General features: G+C 42.6%; 1 protein-coding gene across 4 annotated transcripts in view; it reads right to left on the bottom strand.

The window, feature by feature from the left end:
* The window catches only part of b3glcta (beta 3-glucosyltransferase a), a 133,483-nt gene that overhangs the window by 60,927 nt on the left and 47,557 nt on the right, over positions 1-24,999 (bottom strand). For 2 of the 4 annotated variants that reach the window (XM_014213563.2, XM_014213565.2), the window contains exon 3: positions 11,703-11,742. In XM_014213563.2, coding sequence (XP_014069038.2) covers positions 11,703-11,742 — 40 coding nt within the window. Of the gene's footprint in view, positions 1-3,384; positions 3,556-11,702; positions 11,749-11,830; positions 11,995-24,999 lie in introns of those variants that run through there. The other 2 variants (XM_045724319.1, XM_014213564.2) reach the window with 2 other exon arrangements.

Raw genomic sequence — 24,999 nt, 5'->3', positions numbered from 1 at the left:
TGGAACATTGGATTTTAAACCAGCACCCTTCCTTGAGATTGTCAGATCATCTCCCATTTTTTATTGCCCTTACCAGGATATAAACCAGCAACCTTCTGAATAGTAGTCTGCCTCTCTAACCTCTTGAACAGGTCTCTGAATCTCTGGCCCCTAGGCTACAGATGTCAGCCTATAAACACAGAATAGGGCAGCATGCCACATCCAGGTGTAGAAACTAGAGACTATAGAGGAGTCGGCTTGGCCAGGTGTACTGACTGACTGCTTAGAGAGGTAGCATGTGGCACTGGTGCTCCCAACTTAAAAAGTTAGGAGCACCAAAAATAATGATTTTTTATTGATTGAGATACAGCCTATATTGGGCCTATATGTGGTGGTGAACCGTCATTCAGGGAAGGTGGGGCAAATTTACATTTACGTCATTTAGCAGACGCTCTTATCCAGAGCGACTTACAAATTGGGAATCCATATGGTTTGGTTTCAATACTTCAAAACCAAATGGTAGGTGCAGGTAGTCAATAGACTGGTGTTGGTTAAATTGTGAGTTTAATAAATGGATCAAATTTGGAGTGGCAGTTTTTTTCCTGTGAGCGCGAGCGGAGTGGTTAGAAAGTAAAGGACGTGGAGGGTCAGAGCGGTGCACACTCCATGAGCGATGAGCAGGATTTCCAATTGCTCAACTCCGCTCGCATACTCTGGTTCTGGTCAAACAAACACGGCAGACAGCCCGATTGCCACGATGGACATTTTAATTAGCCGCTTAAGTATTTGCACAGAATGTGGTCATAAAGATTACCGGTGGGGAGGTTTGTTTTCATGTAAAGCTTTTTTAACAAACAGTAACGGGGGGGGGGGGTTAAACACAAACAAGTCATGGCAGCCAGTGACAGGTCTGTAATCTTCCTCTTGCTAATGGTGGTGGCAGAGCGACACGGGGAAGAGAGAGGGAGGGAGAGGGGGAGGAGAAAGAGCTGATGTGAGTACACTGGATGACACTTGAACCCATTCCTACACAGGGCCTGAGAAATCAGCAGGGGGTAAACACTGGATCAGTGTCTTTTTAACGTAGTGTGTATTGCTCTGAGTGTGCAGGCTCTCTCTCCACCCTGGTTCACCACACCCAATCACAGAATCCCAATAGATCAAGAGGCTTTTTTCCCCCTTTCTCCAATACACGCACACACACCACCCTCCTCTGAAAGATCAACTTAGAGACAATCTGTCTCTCATACCTTTAAACCACCTCTAAAAGCCCTTCTCCTGAGTCCGCTTAGTGTGTGTGGTGTCTGTTTGACTCTGCGCCTGTTTGTGTGTGTGTGTGTGTGTGTGTGTGTGTGTGTGTGTGTGTGTGTGTGTGTGTGTGTGTGTACACATGCTCGTGTAATGTATTCTAAAGCCCTAGATGGCGTTCCACAACGGCTTAGCCTTCTGATACTGCGCCGAACAGCAATAATACAACAGCTGCCTGTGACTAGTGCGAGCATCAGATAAGCTGCGTGCCAATCTCTCATTGTGTAGATAATACATCCCCCCATGTCAAAGCAGAGGAGAAACCGGGGGTAAAAAAAGAAACTAATTAAGAGTGAATTCACCGTCCCGGGCGCCATACTAATGGGTTTCGATTAATCATCAAACAACGGAAAGGAAGGTAGCGCCCCAAATGGCATCCTATTCCCTACATAGTGCACTACTTTTGACCAGAGCTCTACAGGCCCTGGTCAAAAGTTGTGCACTATGTAGGGAATAGGATGCCATTTGAGACACACAGGATGAGAGGAAAGGATAAATCCTAGTACACTCTCCCCTTCTAACCTAATCTCCATCAGACCTTGTCCTCCCGTCCTATCCCTTTAGTCGCGAATGCTTTTCCACGTTCTTTTTCTAATGCCCCGACAGCCACAGCAGGCAGGCCCAGGGGAAGAGAGTGATCGATACATTTATCGAATTACGGCTGATTTGTTGATTTGAAATGGCAGCTCCCATGCCAAAGACATCGCAAAGCACAGAGAGATGCCTCTCAATGACAAACGGAAGTGGATTTTGCTGCTCTGTTCTGTGATGTATTTTGGCTGAGAGGGTTGTGCAGTGATGCTTAAGGGGAGAGAAGGTGGCTAGGGAGATAGTGGTGTCCCTTGGCACTGGTCATGCCGTCACACGGACAATCATGGACAGAAACACACACAGACACACAAATGCTTGCATGGACGCACTCAAACGGACAGACGTGCAGGCACACACACACACACACACACACACACACACACACACACACACACACACACACACACACACACACACACACACACACACACACACACACACACACACACACACACACACACACACACACACACAGAGACAGAGTCGTTAACCTCACACCATCAACAAAGTATTTATTTTCCCAGATCTTTGTCTGATCACAGACCTGGCAAGCATATGAGTCTGCCATTTGTTTATCTCCTCTTCCTCTCGCTCTGTATTCCATAGGGCGGGGGGGGCAGTCCATCGATAAAAAGACAGTATCTGCCCTCAGATATATTGCCTGGAATGAGACACGAGAGAGCTCTCCATTCTTATACTATTTCTCATCCCATGGAGCCAGCCTTCCTACACTATCATCCTCTCTGCTCAATAGCAAAAACACACTCACCCTTTCTCCTCACCGAAGGCACTGGAGTGTGTTGGAGTTGATATTCGTGTGAGTGAGAGAGAAATAGAAAGAGATCGAAAGAAGAAGACAGAAAGCAAACCAAAGTGTGTTTGTGGTGATGATCAGTAGACTTTACACAAGATCAGATAATGCAGAGGGACAGGATGGCATGGGGTGAGGGGACAGGGGAGCATGAGGGTAGAGAGGGAGGGTGGCAGAAGGTACGGGGGAAGAGAAGTGCGTTCCCCCCTGGGATATCCGGCAGCACCTATTATCCTCATCAGTGTCACGGAGCAGAGAAGGTGTGAGTTCCACTACAGCTCACTGGCATTTAACCCTTCACACAGCTCAGGGCCCGACTCACCCCCCACGGTTAAAAACACACACAGCAGCACAACTGGGGGAAAAATAAAAAAGGATGAAATAGTATGACTAACTGTGTTACAGCTATAGCGGGTTAGCCTGCCAGAAAATTGTGACTGCACAAAGCACAGACAATACAGAGAATGGGAAAGATCAAGGCAGATCAATCGTGCAATTTCAATGACAGCAATTTCTTTGACAAATGAAATTCGGCTTCTGTTGAGAAAGACGGAGATCTACCGCCACCAGTGAGGCCATTAGCGTGTTGTGAACAAAGAATGTGTCATTACAGATGCAGAGCTCTCTATTGTAGCCATCAGCGCAGAGAGATGTCAATAGCTCATTTCCATAAGCGGCGGGCCCAGTGTCCTCACCGCTGACGCTGATTGGGTCTGTGTAGGAAGCTTCCGCGCTCCGATGGCTCGCATCATTGGGCTCCCCCAGATAAGACACTTTGGAATTATCCTGCTCCGGAATTATCCATCTCTCCATAAAAACTCACTTCATGTTTCTCTCTCTCTTGCTAGGGATCCAATTGGGAGCTCCTAAGAGATGGGGCACACAGGAGAGCATTGAGCTGCTCAAGCGTGTCCATTATGCCAGATAGCGCCACAATCAAGGTACACATTCAATATGGCCAACTTTCAGGTCCACTGAGGGTTCGATTCAGTCGGATGGAGAGAATTTATATTCTACCGAGGGGCGTTTCAGCAGGCCACCAGCCCATGTGTCATATAGCAAGTGCAAACGATTTCCTCTCATACTGAGTTTTAATTGCCCGGTGCAGGGATCAATAGAAGTGCAGTGTGTTTAACTTTCAGCTTACAGCGGGAAAGGTCAGTGTCATAAATATCTCTCCGTGATTTGGAGAGGGGGAGATAGGGAGCTGGGGGACAGAGAGAAATAGAGAATGACCTTATTACCACTCTCAGAAAGAGAGCCAGCCAGACTCAACACCTGAAGTTCGGAGAGGGGTCTGTACGCCTACTTTAATCACACTCATTATAAATGCTGCAGTCCAGGTCTCCGTGGAAAACTCAGCAAATGAGTGTTGAAGGCAGCTTTAAACCCCCTACTTTGCATTAATAATTAAGGACCCAGAGGCTATTTAGTTTTAACAGACTCCAAATCCTCACTCCCATCATCTGCTTTTAAACCTCAACACCTTTTAAGAGTACTGTGGATGAAGTCAACATCATCCTCATCACCACTTAGTACTGACACAGCATGCTTCTGCATTTTTAGAGAGAGAGAGAGAGAGAGAGAGAGAGAGAGAGAGAGAGAGAGAGAGAGAGAGAGAGAGAGAGAGAGAGAGAGAGAGAGAGAGAGAGAAACTAGTGTGGGATATTGTTTTTAATATTTTGTGTTTGGTGGGAGTCATCGGTGCTGTCTTGATCTAAGAAATAAAGAGCAGGTCAGATGAGTTCAGGAGAAAAACGGAAGACAAACCGAGTTGGAAGGCAAGAGTGGCAAGAGGCGAGATTTGCTTTGTATGATTTTTCCTCTCTAGAGGCGCACACACACAGCCGAGCACTTTTGACAAGTACTCCCACAGTGGCCCTGATGTATAGTGTGTTGAAACATGTTAGACTATCCTAAGCTGCTACATATTTTAGAGGAGAGCTTTTGGCTACAGTATGGTTTCTGTCAGCAACTTGTGAGCGGGCCTCCTAGGAGGACATCATGGAGGAGATCTCTCATCATGAGCTGGCTCCCTGCCATACAGTAGCATGTATATAAGGCCAATGGCACGAAGAACAATAGATAGTACTCCCCAGGGTTAGCCTGGCCTAATTATCTTCAAGGCCATAATCGCATTTACAATCGCAATGGTTTGGTCCACAGTCAGTCACACAACTTGTAGGCTAATTGCAATTTTATGAGTACATCTTTGGCCCCTTTTTCCTTACATTTTACATTTACATTTGAGTCATTTAGCAGACGCTCTTATCCAGAGCAACTTAAAGGAGCACAGATACAACTTAAAGGAGCCTTGCTCAAGGGCACAGATACATTTTTCACCTAGTTGGTTCAAGGATTTGGACCAGCGACATTTTGGGTACTGGCCCATTGCTCCGCTAGGCTACAAGGTGTGTTGAAGGACACTCTAATAAAAAGTATTTCCTATCTGTAATGTATGAACCCTATCTGGGTCGAAGGAACATGAAAAAGATGAGGGCTCGTTTTGTACATGTAACATCTGTAAATCTCACACACTAGAGGACAACTGTGACTAAAACACATCCAATGGCTGACATGAACAGAATAACGGGATGACAACGTGGTTCTAGAGTTCAAAGGGCTGCCATATTGATTGTGTATGATTTGCATCCCCACCATCTGTTGAGTGGAACTGGGCAGGGAGAAGAGTTCACTGCATTGATTTTCAACAGACGAGGAGGCAGATGCAACTAGGAGAGGAGGGTGGCGGGTTTTGGAAGAAAGTGTACAGTACAGGGTGTAGATGCCTGTATATCACACATTCTGTACACTCTCATTGAGGTCTGCCCCTCTGTGCACACTCAGCATCCGCTGCTCCTTCTGGAGAACTCAGAACTGTTGCAGCCACACAATGTCTTCTTGATCTCTGTCCAATGTTTTCCAATTGGATACCCATACATGCTCAAAAGTAAATAGGCCAATAAGTTCAGAGAGTCCTAGCCTGATGCACATGCTTTCATTTAACCGTTTTTCGAATTCCAACCCCACAAACAATATCCTGCGCTTTCAGACTAGCTTAGCCTCCCTGGTGTGACAGAGCAAATTACAATGGCAGTGCCAGATAGCTCGGTTTGTTCAGATAACAGTGTCTGTGTGCGTTTCCACTCAGCTAAGGTGCCAAATGAGGGCATTATAAACTTGCTTTCGTCTGCTTTTGTTTCCGCCTTGACCCAGTTGATTGAGCAAGCCAGCAGAGGTCTCGAGTTTCCCCTCCAAAACTCAGTGGCGGCTTCCTGGAGCCCTCCCCTCAATCGGAGCACTCTGCTATTGTATTAGAGCTCTCAAGCATGAAAGGCAAACATCAGATCCCTCCATTCGCTCTACTTATGAAATGTCTGCTGCCATCAAATTAAAAAGAGGAGAACTCCATTGAATAGCGAAGAAGTGCAAAGCTGTATTGGGTTCATTTAACTTTCCAGGGTTAACTTTCCGCGCCACGGTATCCTTCTTTAATAAGACAGGAATTCCTTTAACATCAAACAGTTATCATTATGACCATTCACAAGATTTCTCCTCTATAGTGTATGGGAGGGGATTTAATATCTACCAGACAACAGGATGTCTCTCAAAAACCCCTCGTTTAACAATGACGGGGAATAAGGGAGTATAGTAGTATAGAACAAGGCCTTCTCTTGCTCGTCAAAATGTAAACATTGAGACTGTTGTGAAATGTCAGTGTAAAGCCTCGGTGATTTGTTAATTCCAGTGCATCTCATGCTGGATTACCCTCATTAGTGCTGATGCAGCTGAATACAAAACACATACAGTGAGGGAAAAAAGTATTTGATCCCCTGCTGATTTTGTACGTTTGCCCACTGAAAAAGAAATGATCAGTCTATAATTTTAATGGTAGGTTTATTTGAACAGTGAGAGACAGAAAAACAATCGAGAAAAACACATGTCAAAAATGTTCTAAATTGATTTGCATTTTAAGGAGGGAAATAAGTATTTGACCCCTCTGCAAAACATGACTTAGTACTTGGTGGCAAAACCCTTGTTGTCAACCACAGAGGTCAGACGTTTCTTGTAGTTGGCCACCAGGTTTGCACACATCTCAGGAGGGATTTTGTCCCACTCCTCTTTGCAGATCTTCTCTAAGTCATTAAGGTTTCGAGGCTGACGTCTGGCAACTCGAACCTTCAGCTCCCTCCACAGATTTTCTATGGGATTAAGGTCTGGAGACTGGCTAGGCCACTCCAGGACCTTAATGTGCTTCTTCTTGAGCCACTCCTTTCTTGCCTTGGCCGTGTGTTTTGGGTATTTGTCATGCTGGAATACCCATCCACGACCCATTTTCAATGCCCTGGCTGAGGGAAGGAGGTTCTCACCCAAGATTTGACGGTACATGGCCCCGTCCATCGTCCCTTTGATGCGGTGAAGTTGTCCTGTCCCCTTAGCAGAAAAACACCCCCAAAGCATAATGTTTCCACCTCCATGTTTGACGGTGGGGATGGTGCTCTTGGGGTCATAGGCAGCATTCCTCCTCCTCCAAACACGGCGAGTTGAGTTGATGCCAAAGAGCTCCATTGTGGTCTCATCTGACCACAACACTTTCACCCAGTTGTCCTCTGAATCATTCAAACTTCAGACGGGCATGTATATGTGCTTTCTTGAGCAGGGGAACCTTGCGGGTGCTGCAGGATTTCAGTCCTTCACGGCGTAGTGTGTTACCAATTGTTTTCTTGGTGACTATGGTCCCAGCTGCCTTGAGATCATTGACAAGATCCTCCTGTGTAGTTCTGGGCTGATTCCTCACCGTTCTCATGATCATTGCAACTCCACGAGGTGAGATCTTGCATGGAGCCCCAGGCCGAGGGAGATTAACAGTTCTTTTGTGTTTCTTCCATTTGCGAATAATCGCACCAACTGTTGTCACCTACTCACCAAGCTGCTTGTAGCCCATTCCAGCCTTGTGTAGGTCTACAATCTTGTCCCTGACATCCTTGGAGAGCTCTTTGGTCTTGGCCATGGTGGAGAGTTTGGAATCTGATTGATTGATTGCTTCTGTGGACAGGTGTCTTTTATACAGGTACAAACTGAGATTAGGAGCACTCCCTTTAAGAGTGTGCTCCTAATCTCATCTCGTTACCTGTATAAAAGACACCTGGGAGCCAGAAATCTTTCTGATTGAGAGGGGGTCAAATACTTATTTCCCTCATTAAAATGCAAATCATTTTATAACATTGACATGCGTTTTTCTGGATTTTGTTGTTGTTATTCTGTCTCTCACTGTTCAAATAAACCTACCATTAAAATTATAGACTGATCATTTCTTTGTCAGTGGGCAAACGTACAAAATCAGCAGGGGATCAAATACTTTTTTCCCTCACTGTATCGCACTACAAATTGTGACATTAATTAATATTGGCCAAAAACACGGATACCATACAGCTCTCTCTGAAGGACTGTGCTTGTTTAAAATCAAAACACTCGCACAGAACAGGTGCTGGCGTTGGTATTAATTGATTTGACAGATCAATGACTTCAGACAATAGTACATTGAATCATTAAGCACGGGTACATGCACAAAATAATGTGATTGTGGATAGTCAGAATAATAGTTTGTTCAAAACATTTACATGCTTTGCAACAAGAAGGATTTCCCTCATAAGCCTGTTTACATCGAGACATCTGAAATCAGGCTACCTGATGGGACTTTTGATGAATGCATAAAATTGCTGATCAAAATAAATGTTCAACTACAGTGACCATGTTACTTTGGCCAAGTGTTTTTTATTTGTATGCGAAAACAATTTCTAAGATCCATACTTTCAGTTTTTCCGAACTCACTCGGACATACAGAGCATTCAGAAAGTATTCAGACCCTTTGTCACGGATCCCTCCGGTACTGTTGCTCTTTCCATGCACCAGTTTTGGAGGTCTACGTCACCTGTCTCTAGGAACACACCTGGTCCTCATTTCCTCACTGATTTATATTTGTATAAATGTGCCCTTTGGTTCACCATTGGGCTGTCGATTATTGTTCCAATGTCCATTGGTGGTGTGAGTACCTGTGCCTTGTTGTTTTGGCTTCTGTGCCGCTTGTGTTGTGCAAATGATTGCGGGTCTCGTCCCGTGTTGTATCATTGTGCATTTGCGTTTCGGGTATTGTCCCGTGTATTTATTCAAGGTACTCCTCGCTCTTTTGTTTGGGTTTCAACCCTGTGTTTTGTATACGTGTTTGTTTGGTCTTCGTCCCCGTGCCTTTATATGGCACGCTGTAATTTGGGTAAAGACATTTTTTAAACTATTACACGTTCCTGCGCCCGTCTTCCGATCCGTTATACCAACGTGACACCCCTTGACTTTTTCTACATTTTGTTACGTTACAACCATATTCCAAAATGGATTAAATAGTTTATTTCCCGCATAAATCTACACACAATACCGCATAATGACTAAGCAAAAACAGGTTAACTTATTAAAACTAAACAACTGAAATTTTACATAGAGTACCAGTCAAAAGTTTGGACACAGCTACTCATTCAAGGGTTTTTCTTTATTTTTACTATTTTCTACATTGTCGAGTAATAGTGAAGACATCAAAACTATGAAATAACATATATGGAATCATGTAGTAAACAAAAAAGTGTAAACAAATAAAAATATATTTGAGATTTTTCAAAGTAGCCACCCTTTGCATTCTCTCAACCAGCTTCATGAATGCATTTCAATTAACATGTGTGCCTTGTTAAAAGTTACATTTGTGGAATTTCTTTCCTTCTTAATGCATTTGAGCCAATCAGTTGTGTTGTGACAAGGTAGGGGAGTATACAGAAGATTTGGTAAAAGACTAAATCCATATTGTGGTATGTACAGCTTAAATAAGCAAAGAGAAATGACAGTCTTCTACACCTGCATTGCTTGCTGTTTGGGGTTTTAGGCTGGGTTTCTGTACAGCACTTTGATATATCAGCTGATGTAAGGGTTATATAAATACATTTGATTTGATTTGACAGTCCATCATTACTTTAAGACATGAAGGTCAGCCAATGCAGAACACTTCAAGATCTTTGAAAGTTTCTTCAAATGCAGTCGCAAAAACCATCAAGCGCTACGATTAAACTGGCTCTCATGAGGACTGCCACAGGAAAGGAAGACCCAGAGTTACCTCTGCTAAGTTCATGAGATTTAACTGCACCTCAGATTTAAGCCCAAATAAATGCTTCACAGAGTTCAAATAACAGACATCTCAACATCAACTGTTCAGAGGAGACTGCGTGAATCAGGCCTTCATTGTTGAATTGCTGCAAAGAAACCACTACTAAAGGACACCAATAAGATGAAGAGACTTGCCTGGGCAAAGAAACACGAGCAATGGACATTAGATGCTGCAATAATTTATGTGTCGGGGGGCAAGGGTCAGTCTGTTATACAGTGAGGGAAAAAACTCCTTTTAAGAGTGTGCTCCTAATCTCAGCTCGTTACCTGTATAAAAGACACCTGGGAGCCAGAAATCGTTCTGATTGAGAGGGGGTCAAATACTTATTTCCCTCATTAAAATGCAAATCATTTTATAACATTTTTGACATGCGTTTTCCTGGATTTTTGTTGTTGTTCTTCTGTCTCTCACTGTTCAAATAAACCTACCATTAAAATTATAGACTGATCATTTCTTTGTCAGTGGGCAAACGTACAAAATCAGCAGGGGATCAAATACTTTTTTCCCTCACTGTATCTGTAGTATTTCTCCTGTCTTATCCGGTGTCCTGTGTGAATTTAAGTATGCTCCCTCTAATTCTCTCTCTCTTTCTCTCAGAGGACCTGAGCCCTAGGACCACACTTCAGGACTACTTGGCCTGATGACTCCTTGCTCTCCCCAGTCCACCTGGTCGTGGCTGTTGCTCCAGTTTCAACTGTTCTGCCTGCGGCTATGGAATAGGCCACTGTGTTCTTGGGGACATTCAATGCTGCAGACATTTTTTGGTACACTTCCCCAGATCTGTACCATCGACACAATCCTGTCTCTGAGCTCTACGGAAAATTCCTTCAACCTCATGGCTTGTTTTTTGCTCTGACATGCACTGTCAACTGTGGGACCTTATATAGACAGGTGTGTGCCTTTCCAAATCATGTCCAATCAAGTTGTAGAAACATCTCAAGGATGATCAATGGAAACAGGAGGCACCTGAGCTCGATTTCGAGTCTCATAGCAAAGGGTCTGAATACTTATGTAAATAATGTATTTATTTATTTCTAATATAATTTACCAAATTATACAAACCTGTTTTCCTTTGTCATTATGGGGTACTATGTGTAGATTTATGAGAATTGTTTTAAATATAACCCATTTTAGAATAAGGCTGTAACGTAACAAAATGTGGAAAAAGTGAATGGGTCTGAATACTTTCCGAATGCACTGTAAGAGGGAGGCTAGCGCTACCGGTGCTGGCACATGCGCAGGTCAAATACACAGCTGGAATGCCGATTAAGCTGTTTACATGTCCTAATCATTCGAAAGACTGCTCAGAACCTTCGATTTTGGCCTTACGCCAATTATGATAAGCAGGGTAAGGTGTTTACATTAATATTTTCATACTCGGCCTACTGCCATAATCAGTTTAATATCAAATTATTTGTGCGCATGCAAAAGTACTCGTTAAACGTGCAGTATGTACATTTTGCAAAGAAAGAGTTCAGGCCGAGCATTTCTGCAAATACGTTTGTTTTATTGAATCGTCATGGTCACAGAAAGCAATGTCTGTTCTGTGACATATTTATGCGGTCCTGATTCAGGAAGTGGGCAGTTCCGTTGTTTCAATTTTGTTTTGTACATTGTCGTATAACAACAAGTAAGAGGGTATTGTACAGTGCAATCAAACGGTCTGCAATATTGGTTGAATCAAGTGAGACATTTCAGAAGATTAGATTAGCAAACAGCTGAATAAAATTCCTACTTTCTGGACCTTTGAAAGTGGTCGTTTCTATTGAACCATTTCTGGATGCATTGAGAATAATCAATGAAACTCACCTAGCTGGCTGTCATAGAGGACTTCCTCTGAATCCTGGTTCTGAGAAGAAAGAGAGAGAGAGAGAGAGAGACTTATTAGAAGGCTTAGTGGCACGGTTTACTTTTCAATTGAATGTAACAAAACAAACCTGCAGCTCCAAACACTTCATTTCATGTGACAGTCCCACCGTCCCAGTATTAACACTCCCCTAATTTCACTGCATTGTGTCAAAGAAATGTAACAACTACTGGAGAAGGAATAGGTCTATTTAGCAGTCTCAGGGGAGGATTCAGCAAAACAGAATGTAAACACACTGGGTCATAGCCGCAGGAAGTCATTTGGGGGTGGGGGTGCTGCACTGCCGCCACCGACGGGGGTGCGATGCAGAACAAAAAAAACATTGCCCACGCTGAAGAAGTCTACATGGTCCGCTAATACAGAACTAGTAAAGGCCCATTGTACTACTTTGGTTAAAAAATGTAAACTAAATGCATTTGTATTTCAGTGTTTACCAGCATTTGTAACTTGAGTTTGATAATTATCTGTACAAAACACTTCATCTGTTAATACTTGTGGAATATAAAAATACTTGATGTATACAGTATATGTTTTCCAGTTTCTTGAAATACTTTGCAAATGCAACTTATTGCTATGTGAAAACTGAAATAGTCAATTAATTATTTTTATACTTTAGTAGACGCTCTCATCCAGAACAATTTACAGTAGCGAATGCATACATTTTCATATTGGTCCCCCGTGGGAATCAAACCCACAAGCCTAAGTGTTGCAAGTGCCATGCTCTACCGACTGAGCCACATCATCTCAAACCACTTGATGTCTCAATGTACTTAATTACTGTATTGGTCATTGTTTTTCTTCATGGTGATGGAAAGGCTACAGGTGCAAACCTAGATGACCAGCCTATGTACAACACAGTGCATTCATAAAGTATTCAGACCCCTTGATTTTTTCCACATTTTGTTACGTTACAGCCTTATTCTACAATTGATTAAATTGTTCTACACAATCTACACACAACAGCCTATAATGGCAAAGACAAAACTATTTTTTAAACATTTTTGAAAATATATTCAACAAAACTGAAATATGACATTTACATACAGTACAGTAAGTATTCAGACCCTTTACTCAGTACTTTGTTGAAGCAGCTTTGCCAGCGATTACAACCTTGAGTCTTGGGTATGACGCTAAAAGCTTGGCACACCTGTTTTTGGGGAGTTTCTCCCATTCTTCTCTGCAGATCCTCTCAAGCTCTGTCAGGTTGGATGGGAAGCATTGCTGCACAGCTATTTTCAGGTCTCTCCAGAGATGTTTGATGGGGTTCAAGTCCAGGTTCTGGCTAGGCCACTCAAGGACATTCAAAGACTTGTCTCGAAGCCTCTCCTGCGTTGTCTTGGCTGTGTGCTTAGGGTCATTGTCCTGTTGGAAGGTGAACCTTTGCCCCAGTCTGAGTGCTCTGGAGCAGGTTTTCATCAAGTATCTCTCAGTACTTTGCTCCATTCATCTTTCCCTCGATTCTGACTAGTCTCCCACAGCATGATGCTGCCACTACCCTTCCTCAACTTGTATAGCCAAAAGTTTGTTACTCATGTACTGTTGTTTAGCGATGCTACAGTAAATGTAGAAACCTCTCTGGGTTATTGGGAGGAATAACGGCCAATTCGCCATGTCATTAGTAGTTCCTAATTGTGTGGGTTTTTTAGCGCCTGTAGCATCCCGGGCTCCTTCACTCCAAGCACTCGGCTCAATTAAGACAGTCAGAGAGCAGTTCCTCCATCATGGCTGTCAAGTGCCTGTAGCTGCCTGCAACAGACCATGGAGGAATGAGGAAATCAATCACAGCTTTGAAGAGACGTCTTTTCACCTCCCATCTTTCAGAAGAAGACAGGTCTCAGTCTTTGGGGAGGAAGGAAGACTGTATAGCCTACAGTTCTGGCAAGTCTCAGGAACTCTACAGCAAGAGCACAGCGGTATTAATAGATAATGAGGAGGGGAGATAGAAATACATTTTTTGATTTATGACTACCTCTAGACTAACAATTACTCCACTCCTGGGCTCGGCAGGCCCCTTTGGAAAGCAGCACAATTTAAACAAGTCGTAAATTCACAGTGAGGCGGATGTGGCACTTTTTTTTTGGCATCACCGGGAGACAAGCGGAGGGGTGGGGACAGTGAATGGAGCCATCAGAGGAAATCCATCTATTAACCTCCCTCAGGAGATGACCACTTGGAACCATTAGAACAACACCGACCAGCGATTGTAATTTAGCTCATAGAAAGAGATGTCCTCCCCCTGCCTGACACCTGTCACAACAGCACCTCTCTCTTAGTCATCTGTCACTCGCTTCTCCCTATTCCCTTCCTTCCAATATTCATCAAACTTTAATAGGAGTTTCTGACAAGTACTGTATCTAGCAGAGACATTTGAATAACAGGAGGCTAAGATTGAAGACGAGCGGGAGGGAGCGAGAGAATTACAAATCTTCTATGATGCTTGTTCACTTGCATGTACCTTGTGTTGTCAGATTTGGGTGTAATCAGAGTGAAAGGCATACTTATGCATTGGAACACAAGACCACATCCAAAACTAATTTAATTCAGTGCCATTGGTGGATAAAAAGACATTGGCTTATTTGGGCTCAGAAGCTTAAGTCAGTGAGGCCCATGGGTTTCTCAATCCTCACACTGCATTCCTCTGTAGTCGGTTTCTGAGGAAAGACGCTGCCATCCTCAGGCTGCATTATATGAGATGATTTGCCTATATATTTATTATATATTATATCATCCCATCCCCTGCCTCTTAAAAGCCTGGAGGCATCTGTATTTGCAAAAAGTGATTAACCATTGTGAATATCCCAGTGAAAAAACAAATCGCACGAGTCACTGGCATTTGCTTCATTTTCAGCAATTAACTAACCAGCACAGAATCTAATAAGACATGGGGGGTATTCTAGAAAGCAGGATTATTCAGTTAACCAGCTAACTTCGATAAACAGCCACATATCTCTTGATTTTTCTTGTTGATAAAGCTACATTTGTACATTGGTTGTTGTTGTCAAGTCAATTATACCTTGTGAATTTTAAGTTAACTTTTTTCTTCTTCTCCATTTCCTGCCTGAATGACGTGCCCAAAGTAAACTGCCTGTAGCTCAGGCCCTGAAGACAGAATATGCATATAATTGGTACCATTGGAAAGAAATGTTTGAAGTTTGTAGAAATGTTCAAATAATGTAGGAGAATATAACACAATAGATATGGTAGGAAAAAATCCAAAGAATTACCAACTGTATTTTTTTGAGAGACCATGCTCTTAGAAATGCAAGAGAAAGGTCACATTGAAAATTAGCTCCCTGAATGCAATTCCTATTGCTTCCACAGGGTGTCAGCAGTCTATGTTCAAGGTTTCAGGCTTGTAACTTCAAAAACGAATGAGAAATAACAGTTTTAGTAGAAGGACACAGTCTTAGAAATCCGTGTTTGCGCTCGCCATGAAGAAATGACGCACCTGCTAAAATCAGTTTCCTATTGAACATACTTCTTTCCGAAATAAACATTATATTTTGACTTGTTGAAACAAAGTTTTGGGGTAGATTTTCAGATTCCTTTCTCTGCAAGTTGAACGAGTGGATTACTCAAATCGTTGGCGCCAACTAAACAGACTTTTTGGGATATAAAGAAGGATTTTATCTAACAAAACGACACTACATGTTATAGCTGGGACCCTTTGGATGACAAATCAGAGGAAGATTTTCAAAAAGTAAGTGAATATTTAATCTTTATATGTGAATGTATGAAACCTGTGCCGGTGGAAAAATATTTTGTTGTGGGGTGCCGTCTTCAAACAATCGCATGGCATGTTTTCGCTGTAATAGCTACTGTAAATTGGACAGTGCAGTTAGATTAACAACAATTTAAGATTTCAGACGATATAAGATACTTACATGTATGGTCCTGTGTGGCTCAGTTGGTAGAGCATGGTGTTTGCAACGCCAGGGTTGTGGGTTCGATTCCCACGGGGGACCAGAACGGAGAATTTTTTAAATGAAATGTATTCACTACTGTAAGTCGCTCTGGATAAGAGCGTCTGCTAAATTACTTTTTTTTTTTTATGTAGGTAAATGTTTAAAATTCATAATATTTATTTGAATTGTGCGCCCTACAGTGTAACCGGAAGTTGTCCCCCTAGCGGAACATCGATCCTTATTGAAGCAATTCTGGACAGTCAGCTGGCTAACTCATTGATCCAGCTTTCTGGAACAGACCCATGAAGGTGGTAAATATATAGTGCCTTCAAAAAGTATTGACACCCCTTGACTTTTTCCACATTTTGTTGTGTTACAAAGCAGGATTAAAATGTATTAAAAAACATGTTTAATTCAACGATATACACAAAATACTCTATAATGTGAAAGTTATATAACATTTGTAAAAAATAAAAAAAAGAATAATAAGTCTAAGAGCTTTGCACACCTGGATTGCACATTCTTTAAAAAAAGTATTCAAGCTCTGTCAAGTTGGTTGTTGATCATTGTTAGACAGCCATTTTCAAGTCTTGCCATATATTTTCAAAACGATTTAAGCTAAAACTGTAACTAGGCCACTCAGAGACATTCAATGTCATCTTGGACAGATACTCCAGTGTAGATTTGGCCTTGTGTTTTAGGATATTGTCCTACTGAAAGGTGAATTTGTCTCCCAGTGGCTGTTGGAGAGCAGAATGAACCAGGTTTTCCTCTAGGATTTTGTCTGTGCTTAGCTCTATTCCGTTTCTTTTTATCTTAAAAAATATATGACGAGTGGTACTCAGTGATGTGGTGTGTTGGATTTGCCCCAAACATAACACTGTGTATTCAGGACATGAAGTTAATTTATTTGCAGTTTTACTTTAATGCCTTATTGCAAACAGGATGCATGTTTTGGGAAAAAATGTATTCTGTTGATCCATCCTCAGTTTTCTCCGATCACAGCCATTCAACTCTGTAAATGTTTTAAAGCCACCCTTGGCCACATGGTGAAATCCCAGAGTGGTTTCCTTCCTCTCTGGCAACGAGTTAGGAAGTATGCCTATATCTTTGTAGTAACTGGGTGTATTGATACATCATCCAAAGTGTAATTAATAACTTCACCATGCTCAAAGGGATATAAGTCTGCTTTTTTCTACCAATAGGTGCCCTTCTTTGCGAGGCATTAGAAAACCTCCCTGGTCTTTGTGGTAGAATCTGTATTTTAAAATTCACTGCTAGACAGAGACCTTACAGATAGTGGCATACACACAACCAGTCAGGATGTTTTCATCTGATTATCAAACAATCACTGCAAAAATGCGCTCCAGTAGGCAACACGAGCACGTTTGTCTACTCACAAAATAATTCCAGCATCCAAACCCCAACAGTGCATCTGTAATTTGATGAATGGAAAGAGACATCTGTTACAAAACACCTACGTGTATTGTAATGACGTTCTGCGATTGTTATTAGGCCTATGAGGCATTGTGTAGCTGAGCGATGTGGAAAAACTGAAAATGTTTTTTTTTGTCCATTGTGTATTTCCATTTGCGGAATATTTAGATAAAGCCTGGAATAAAAGAAAAGGGGCTACCTATAATTCAATTATAAAATATTTAGCTTCTATGTGGTAAATGGTACGTGTGTAAATTGATTGTGAGTAGGCTCGTCTCCCACATGAATCTTCTCTTTGTGCCAGACTGGGTTCAAATGCCTTCGGTTGAATTTTTCTATATTTATTTATCTGTAGTGTATGAACAACATGTACAGTGCATTCGGAAAGTATTCAGACCCCTTGACCTTTTCCACATTTTGTTACGTTACAGACTTATTCTAAAATTGATTAAATACATTTGATCCCTCATCAATCTACACACAATACCGACAATGACAATGCAAAAACAGGTTTTTAGATATTTTTGCACATTTATACAATACAAAAAACAGAAACTTTATTTACATAAGTATTCAGACCCTTTGCTATGAGATTTGAAATTGAGCTTTCGTGCATCCTGTTTCCATTGATCATCCTTGAGATGTTTCTACAACTTCATTGGACTCCACCGGTGGTAAATTCAATTGATTGGACATGGCACACACCTGTCTATATAAAGGTCCCACAGTTGACAGTGCATGTCAGAGCAAAAACCAAGCCATGTGATTGAAGGAATTATCCGTAGAGCTCTGAGTCATGATTGTGTCAAGGCACAGATCTGAGGAAGGGTACAATAAAATGTCTGCAGCATTGAAAGTCCCCAAGAACACAGTGGCCTTGATCATTCTGAAATGGAAGAAGTTTGGAACCACCAAGACTGTTCCTAGAGATGCCCGCGCGGCCAACCTGAGCAATCGGGGGAGAAGGGCCTTTTTCAGGGTGGTGACCAAGAACCCGATGGTCACTCCGACAGAGCTCCAGAGTTCCTCTGTGGAGATGGTAGAACCTTCCAGAAGGACAACTATCTCTGCAGCACTCCACCAATCAGGTCTTTACGGTAGAGTGGCCAGGCGGAATCCACACCTCAGTAAAAGGCACGTCATCCCGCTTGGTTTGCCAAAAGGCCCCTAAACACTCGCAGACCATGAGAAACAAGATTCTCTGGTCTGATGAAACCAACATTGAACTCCTTGGCCTGAATGCCAAGTGTCACATCTGGAGGAAACCTGGCACCATCCCTAAGGTGAAGCATGGTGGTGGCAGCATCATGCTGTGGGGATGTTTTTCAATGACAGGGCCTGGGAGATTTGTCAGGATCGAGGTAAAGATGAACAGAGCAGAGTACAGAGAGATAGATTCTTGTTGAAAACCTGCTCCAGAGCACTCAGGACCTCAGACTAGGGTGAAGGTTCACCTTCCAACAGGACAACAACCCTAAGCACAGCCAAGACAACGCAGGAGTGGCTTCAGGAGAAGTCTCTGAATTCCACTCCTTGAGTGGCCCAGCCAGAGCCCGGACTTGAACCCGATCTAACATCTCTGGAGAGAACTGAAAATAGCTGTGCAGCAACGCTCCCCATCCAACCTGACAGAGCTTGAGAGGATCTGCAGAGAAGAATGGGAGAAACTCCCCAAATACAGGTGTGCCAAGCTTGTAGCGTCATACCCAAGAAGACTCGAGGCTGTTATCACTGCCAAAGGTGCTTCAACAAAGTACAGACTAAATGGTCTGAATACTTGTGTAAATTTTTTTAGAATTTTTTTATACATTTGCAAACATTACAAATTTTTTTTTTTTGCTTTGTCATTACGCAGTATTGTGTGTAGATGTATTTATTTAACCTTTATTTAACTAGGCAAGTCAGTTAAGAACAAATTCTTATTTAAAATGACGGCCTACATGAGGGGATTTTTTTTTTAATCCATTTTAGAATAAGGCTGTAACGTAACAAAACATGGAAAAAGTCAAGGGGTCTGAATACTTTCAGAATGCACTGTATTTGTTTGGATAACCTTATTTACTACGATTTTCATTTAATTTATTTTTATTTATTTGAATTTTTTGCACTCTTTATGCGATGCACACTGCAGAGAACACCAGAAGAAGAATTATCACAGTGAATTCTTGTAATGTTCGTTTATGTGTCAAATAATCCCATAAGGGATGGATTTCCAACTGGCGATTTGACATGAAAATAAAATGTTATTCATTCATTGTAGCCACAAATGATGCATCCACTGTTGTCCACGGTCTCTGCCACTCATCTCCGCAAATGTAAGTGTTCTCGTCAAACCAGAAAGTATTCACAGCTCTTTAGTTTTTCCAAACTTTTATTGTGTTACTGCCTGAATTAAAAATGTATTACATTGAGATTTTGTGTCACTGATCTACACACAATTCTCCATAATGTCAAATAAATAAAACACTTGTAGAACATTTTGTATTTTTTTTAAGAATCTGAAATGTATTGTGTCAATAACTATTCAACCCCTTTGTTATAGCAAACCTAAATAAGTTCAGGAGTAAAAATGTGCTTAACAAATCGCATAATAAGTTGCATGGACTCATTCTGTGTGCAATTATAGTGGTTAACATAATTTCTACCCCATCTCTGTACCCCACATATACAATTATCTGTAAGGTCCCTCAATCGAGAAGTGAATTACAAGCACAGATTCAACCACAAAGACCAAGAGATCTTTCAATGCCTCGCAAAGAAGGGCACCTATTGGTAGATGTGTAAAATCTTTAAAAAGCAGATGCTGAATATCCCTTTGAGCATGGTGAAGTTATAAATTAGGCTTTGGATGGTGTATCTGTCACGACTTCTACCAAAGTCGGTTCCTCTCCTTGTTCGGGCGGCGTTCGGCGGTCGGCGTCGCCGGTCTTCTAGCCATCGTCGATCCACTTTTCATTTTCTATTTGTTTGGTCTTGTTTTCCTACACACCTGGTTCTCATTTCCCTCATTAAGTGTTGTGTATTTAACCCTCTGTGTGGAATTGTTTGTTGTAAGTGCTTGTGCACGTTTACATGTTTACTGGTGCGCGTTGGATTTTGTACCCATGATGGTTATTTCTGTATGCCATTGGTTTTGAAATTAAACTGCTCTGGCTATTACCTAGCTTTGCTCTCCTGCGTCTGACTTCACTGCCACCAGTTACGCACCCCTTTACAGTATCAATACACCCAGCCACTACAAAGATACAGACGTCCTTCCTATTTCAGTTGCCGGAGAGGAAGGAAACTACTCAGGGATTTCACCATGAGGCCAATGTTGATTTTAAATTGGATACAGTTTAATGGTCGTGATATGAGAAAACTGAGGATGGATCAACAACATTGTAGTTACTCCCAAATACTAACCTAAAAACCATATTCTAAAACATGCATCCTGTTTGCAACAAGGCACTTAAGTAATACTGCAAAACATTTTGTCCTGAATTTGGGGTAAATCCAACATCACTGAGTACCACTCTTCATATTATCAAGCACGGTGGTGGATGCATCATGTTAATGGTATGCTTGTCATCGGCAAGGACTTGGGAGTTTTTCGGATAAAAAGAAACGGAATACAGCTACAAGCACAGCTAAAAGCCTAGAGGATAACCTGGTTCAGTCTGCTTAACCATGATGACATTGAATATTCCTGATTGGCATAGCTACATTTTGCTTTCTCTGTTAAATCTTCTAGACCGTGCCGTAAATCAAGGAGACAATAGCAGATAATCAACATTAATGTAGGGATATTAGATTGAATCCAATGTGAATCACAACTGTCTTCACTGGTGCAATGAACAACATATTCTGGACATTCTTCCAAACACCGTTTTCCCAAACTGGCTGTTTTTGAATCATATGCTATATGCCTTTCACAACAGCTGATTGTCACTTGACTGTCATTGCGAAAAAATATTTCCTGGATCAGCTGATGTTTGACAATATCACTAGGCCTAACTAAACAGCTGGATACCAAATGTGCAACCAACAAGTAGGTCTACTAGCCTACACATTGCCTATTGAATAAATCAAATCACATGCGGCGAGTACAACGTGTAGACCTTACAGTGAAATGCTTACTTACAAGCCTTTAACCAACAATGCAGTTCAAGTAACAGAGTAAATAAAATATACTGCTCAAAAAAATAAAGGGAACACTTAAACAACACAATGTAACTCCAAGTCAATCACACTTCTGTGAAATCAAACTGTCCACTTAGGAAGCAACACTGATTGACAATACATTTCACATGCTGTTGTGCAAATGGAATAGACAACAGGTGGAAATTATAGGCAATTAGCAAGACACCCCCAATAAAGGAGTGGTTCTGCAGTTGGTGACCACAGACCACTTCTCAGTTCCTATGCTTCCTGGCTGATGTTTTGGTCACTTTTGAATGCTGGCGGTGCTTTCACTCTAGTGGTAGCATGAGACGGAGTCTACAACCCACACAAGTGGCTCAGGTAGTGCAGCTCATCCAGGATGGCACATCAATGCGAGCTGTGGCAAGAAGGTTTGCTGTGTCTGTCAGCGTAGTGTCCAGAGCATGGAGGCGCTACCAGGAGACAGGCCAGTACATCAGGAGACGTGGAGGAGGCCGTAGGAGGGCAACAACCCAGCAGCAGGACCGCTACCTCCACCTTTGTGCAAGGAGGAGCAGGAGGAGCACTGCCAGAGCCCTGCAAAATGACCTCCAGCAGGCCACAAATGTGCATGTGTCTGCTCAAATGGTCAGAAACAGACTCCATGAGGGTGGTATGAGGGCCCGACGTCCACAGTTGGGGGTTGTGCTTACAGCCCAACACCGTACAGGACATTTGGCATTTGCCAGAGAACACCAAGATTGGCAAATTCGCCACTGGCGCCCTGTGGCTCTTCACAGATGAAAGCAGGTTCACACTGAGCACGTGACAGAGTCTGGAGATGCCGTGGAGAACGTTCTACTGCCTGCAACATCCTCCAGCATGACCGGTTTGGCGGTGGGTCAGTCATGGTGCCTTTAAACAGCTTGGAATATTCCAGAAAATTAGGTCATGGTTAGCCTAATCAGAAGCTTCAAAAAAAAGCTTCACAGGGAAAGTACACTTTGCGCTCAGAAAACAACATCAAGCAATACAGATACCCGCCATTTTGGAGTCATCTAAAATCATAAATAGCATTAGAAATATTCCCTTACCTTTGATGATCGTCAGAAGGCACTTCCAGGAATCCCAGGTCCACAATAAATGTTGTATTGTTCGATAAAGTCCATAATTTATGTCCAAATACCTCCTTGTTGTTTGCGCATTCAGTAAGCTACTCCAAATGTAGGAAGTGCGCCGAAAATTTCACGACAAAAAGTTATATTTACGTTTGTTGAAACATGTCAAACGTTGTAAAGTATCAATCTTTAGGGCCTTTTTAACGTAAAACTTCAGTAATATTCCAACCGGACGATTCCAATGTCTTGAAAAACGTTATGGAACACAGCTACCCCTCACGTGAATGCAAGTAATTGAGGCCATGTCATTCTCTCGGTCATCAGACTCCAGGAGGTCTTGTTTGCTCTCTGTTGACTGCAAAAGCCTGAAACATGTTCTAAAGACTGTTGACATTAGTGGAAGCCTTAGGAAGTGCAAATTGAACCCTAAGTCACTGTATACTGAATAGGCCCAGTCTTGAAAAACTACAATCCACTTCCTGGTTGGATTTTTTCTCTGGTTTTTGCCTGCCATATGAGTTCTGTTATACTCACAGACATCATTCAAACAGTTTTAGAAACTTCAGAGTGTTTTCTATCCAAATCTACTAATAATATGCATATCCTACGTTCTGAGCCCGAGTAGTAGGCAGTTTAATTTGGGCACGCCTTTCATCCGGACGTCAAAATACTGCCCCCTACCCTAGAGAGGTTAAGTAAATAAAACGGAGCACAGAGAAACGGAACCAACATGATGTTGAGATGTGTCTGTTGAACTCTGTGAAGCATTTATTTGGTTTGCAATTTCTGAGGCTGTCACGCCCTGATCTGTTTCACCTGTCCTTGTGATTGTCTCCACCCCCTCCAGATGCCGCTTATTTCCCCAGTGTATTTATCCTTGTGTTTCCTGTCTCTCTGTGTCAGTTCGTTTTGTCTGTTTCAAGGCAACCACCGTGTTTTTCCCGTGCTCCTGCTTTTGCTATTCTCTCTTTTGCTAGTCCTCCCGGTTTTGACCCTTGCCTGTTTTCTGGACTCCGTTCCCGCCTGCCTGACCAGTCTGCCTGCCCTGACCTCAAGCCTGCCTGTCACTCCGTACCTCCTGGTCTCTGATATGGTTTTGACCTTTTGCCTGTCTTCGACCATTCTCTTGCCTACCCTTTTTGGAACTAATAAATATAAAATTCTCAAACCGTCTGCCTCCTTTGGGCACCTCATTCATCCAAACTACTCAATACTGCCCCCGGGCCCAGAAAGGTTAAGTTTGGAGGAAAAAGTGGAACGCTTGCAAGCTGAAGAACACCATCCCAACCGTGAAGCACGGGGGTGGCAGCATCATGTTGTGGGGTGCTTTGCTGCAAGAGGAACTGGTGCACTTCACAAAATAGATGGCTGCATGAGGTAGGACAATTACGTGGATTCATTGAAGCAACATCTCAAGACATCAGTCAGGAACTTAAAGCTTGGTCGCAAATGGATATTCATAATGGGCAATGACCCCAAGCATACTTATAAAGTTGTGGCAAAATGGCTTAAGGACAACAAAGTCAAGGTATTGGAGTGGCCATCACAAAGCCCTGACCTTAATCCCATAGAAAATGTGTGGGCAGAACTGAAAAAGTGTGTGCGAGCAAGGAGACCTACAACCCTGACTCAGTTACACCAGCTCTGTCAGGAGGAATGGGCCAAAATTCACCCAACTTATTGTGGGAAGGTTGTGGAAGGCTACGTGAAACATTTGACCCAGGTTAAACAATTTAAGGGCAATGTTACTAAATACTAATTGAGTGTATGTAAACTTCTGACCCACTGGGAATGTGATGAAAAAAATAAAAGCTGAAATAAATCATTAATAATAATAATAATAACTATTATTCTGGCATTTCACATTCTTAAAATAAAGTGTTGATCCTAACTGACCTAAGACAGGGAATTTTTACTAGGATTAAATGTCAGGAATTCAGAAAAATTCAGTTTAAAAGTATTTGGCTAAGGTGTATGTAAACCTCTGACTTCAACTGTAGGTTCTGGATGTCAAGGAGCTTAGCCCCAGTGATGTACTGGGCCGTACGCACCACCCTCTGTAGCGCCATCCGGTCAGATGCCGAGCAGTTGCCATACCAAGCGTTAATGCAACCTGTCAGGATGCTCTCAATGGTGCAGCTGTAGAACTTTTTGAGGATCTGGGGACCCATGCCAAATCTTTTCAGTCTCCTGAGGGGGAAAATGTGTTGTTGTGCCCTATTCACAATGGACTTGGTGTGTTTGGACCATGATAGTTTGTTGGTGATGTGGACACCAAGGAACTTGAAACTCAAGACCCGCTCCACTTCAGTCCCATCGATGTTAATGGGGGCCTGGTCGGCCCTCCTTTTCCTATAGTCCACAATTAGCCCCTTTGTTTTGCACACATTGAGAGAGAGGTTGTTGTTCTGGCACCACACTGCCAGGTCTCTGACCTCCTCCCTATAGCCTGTCTTATAGTTGTCGGTGATCAGGCCTACCACAGTTGTGTCGTCAGCAAACGTAATGATGGTGTTGGAGTAGCGGTTGGCCATGCAGTCGTGGGTGAACAGGGAGAACAGAAGGGGACTAAGCACGCACCCAAGGGGCCCCAGCATTGAGGATCAGCGTGGCAGATGTGTTGTTGCCTACCCTTGTCATCTGGGTGCAGCCCGTCA

This window comes from Salmo salar, chromosome ssa09, assembly GCF_905237065.1.
Source record: "Salmo salar chromosome ssa09, Ssal_v3.1, whole genome shotgun sequence".
Classification (NCBI taxonomy): Eukaryota; Metazoa; Chordata; class Actinopteri; order Salmoniformes; family Salmonidae; genus Salmo; species Salmo salar.
Note: the sequence above shows the minus strand (reverse complement) of the source record. Positions and strands in the feature narration are given on the sequence as shown.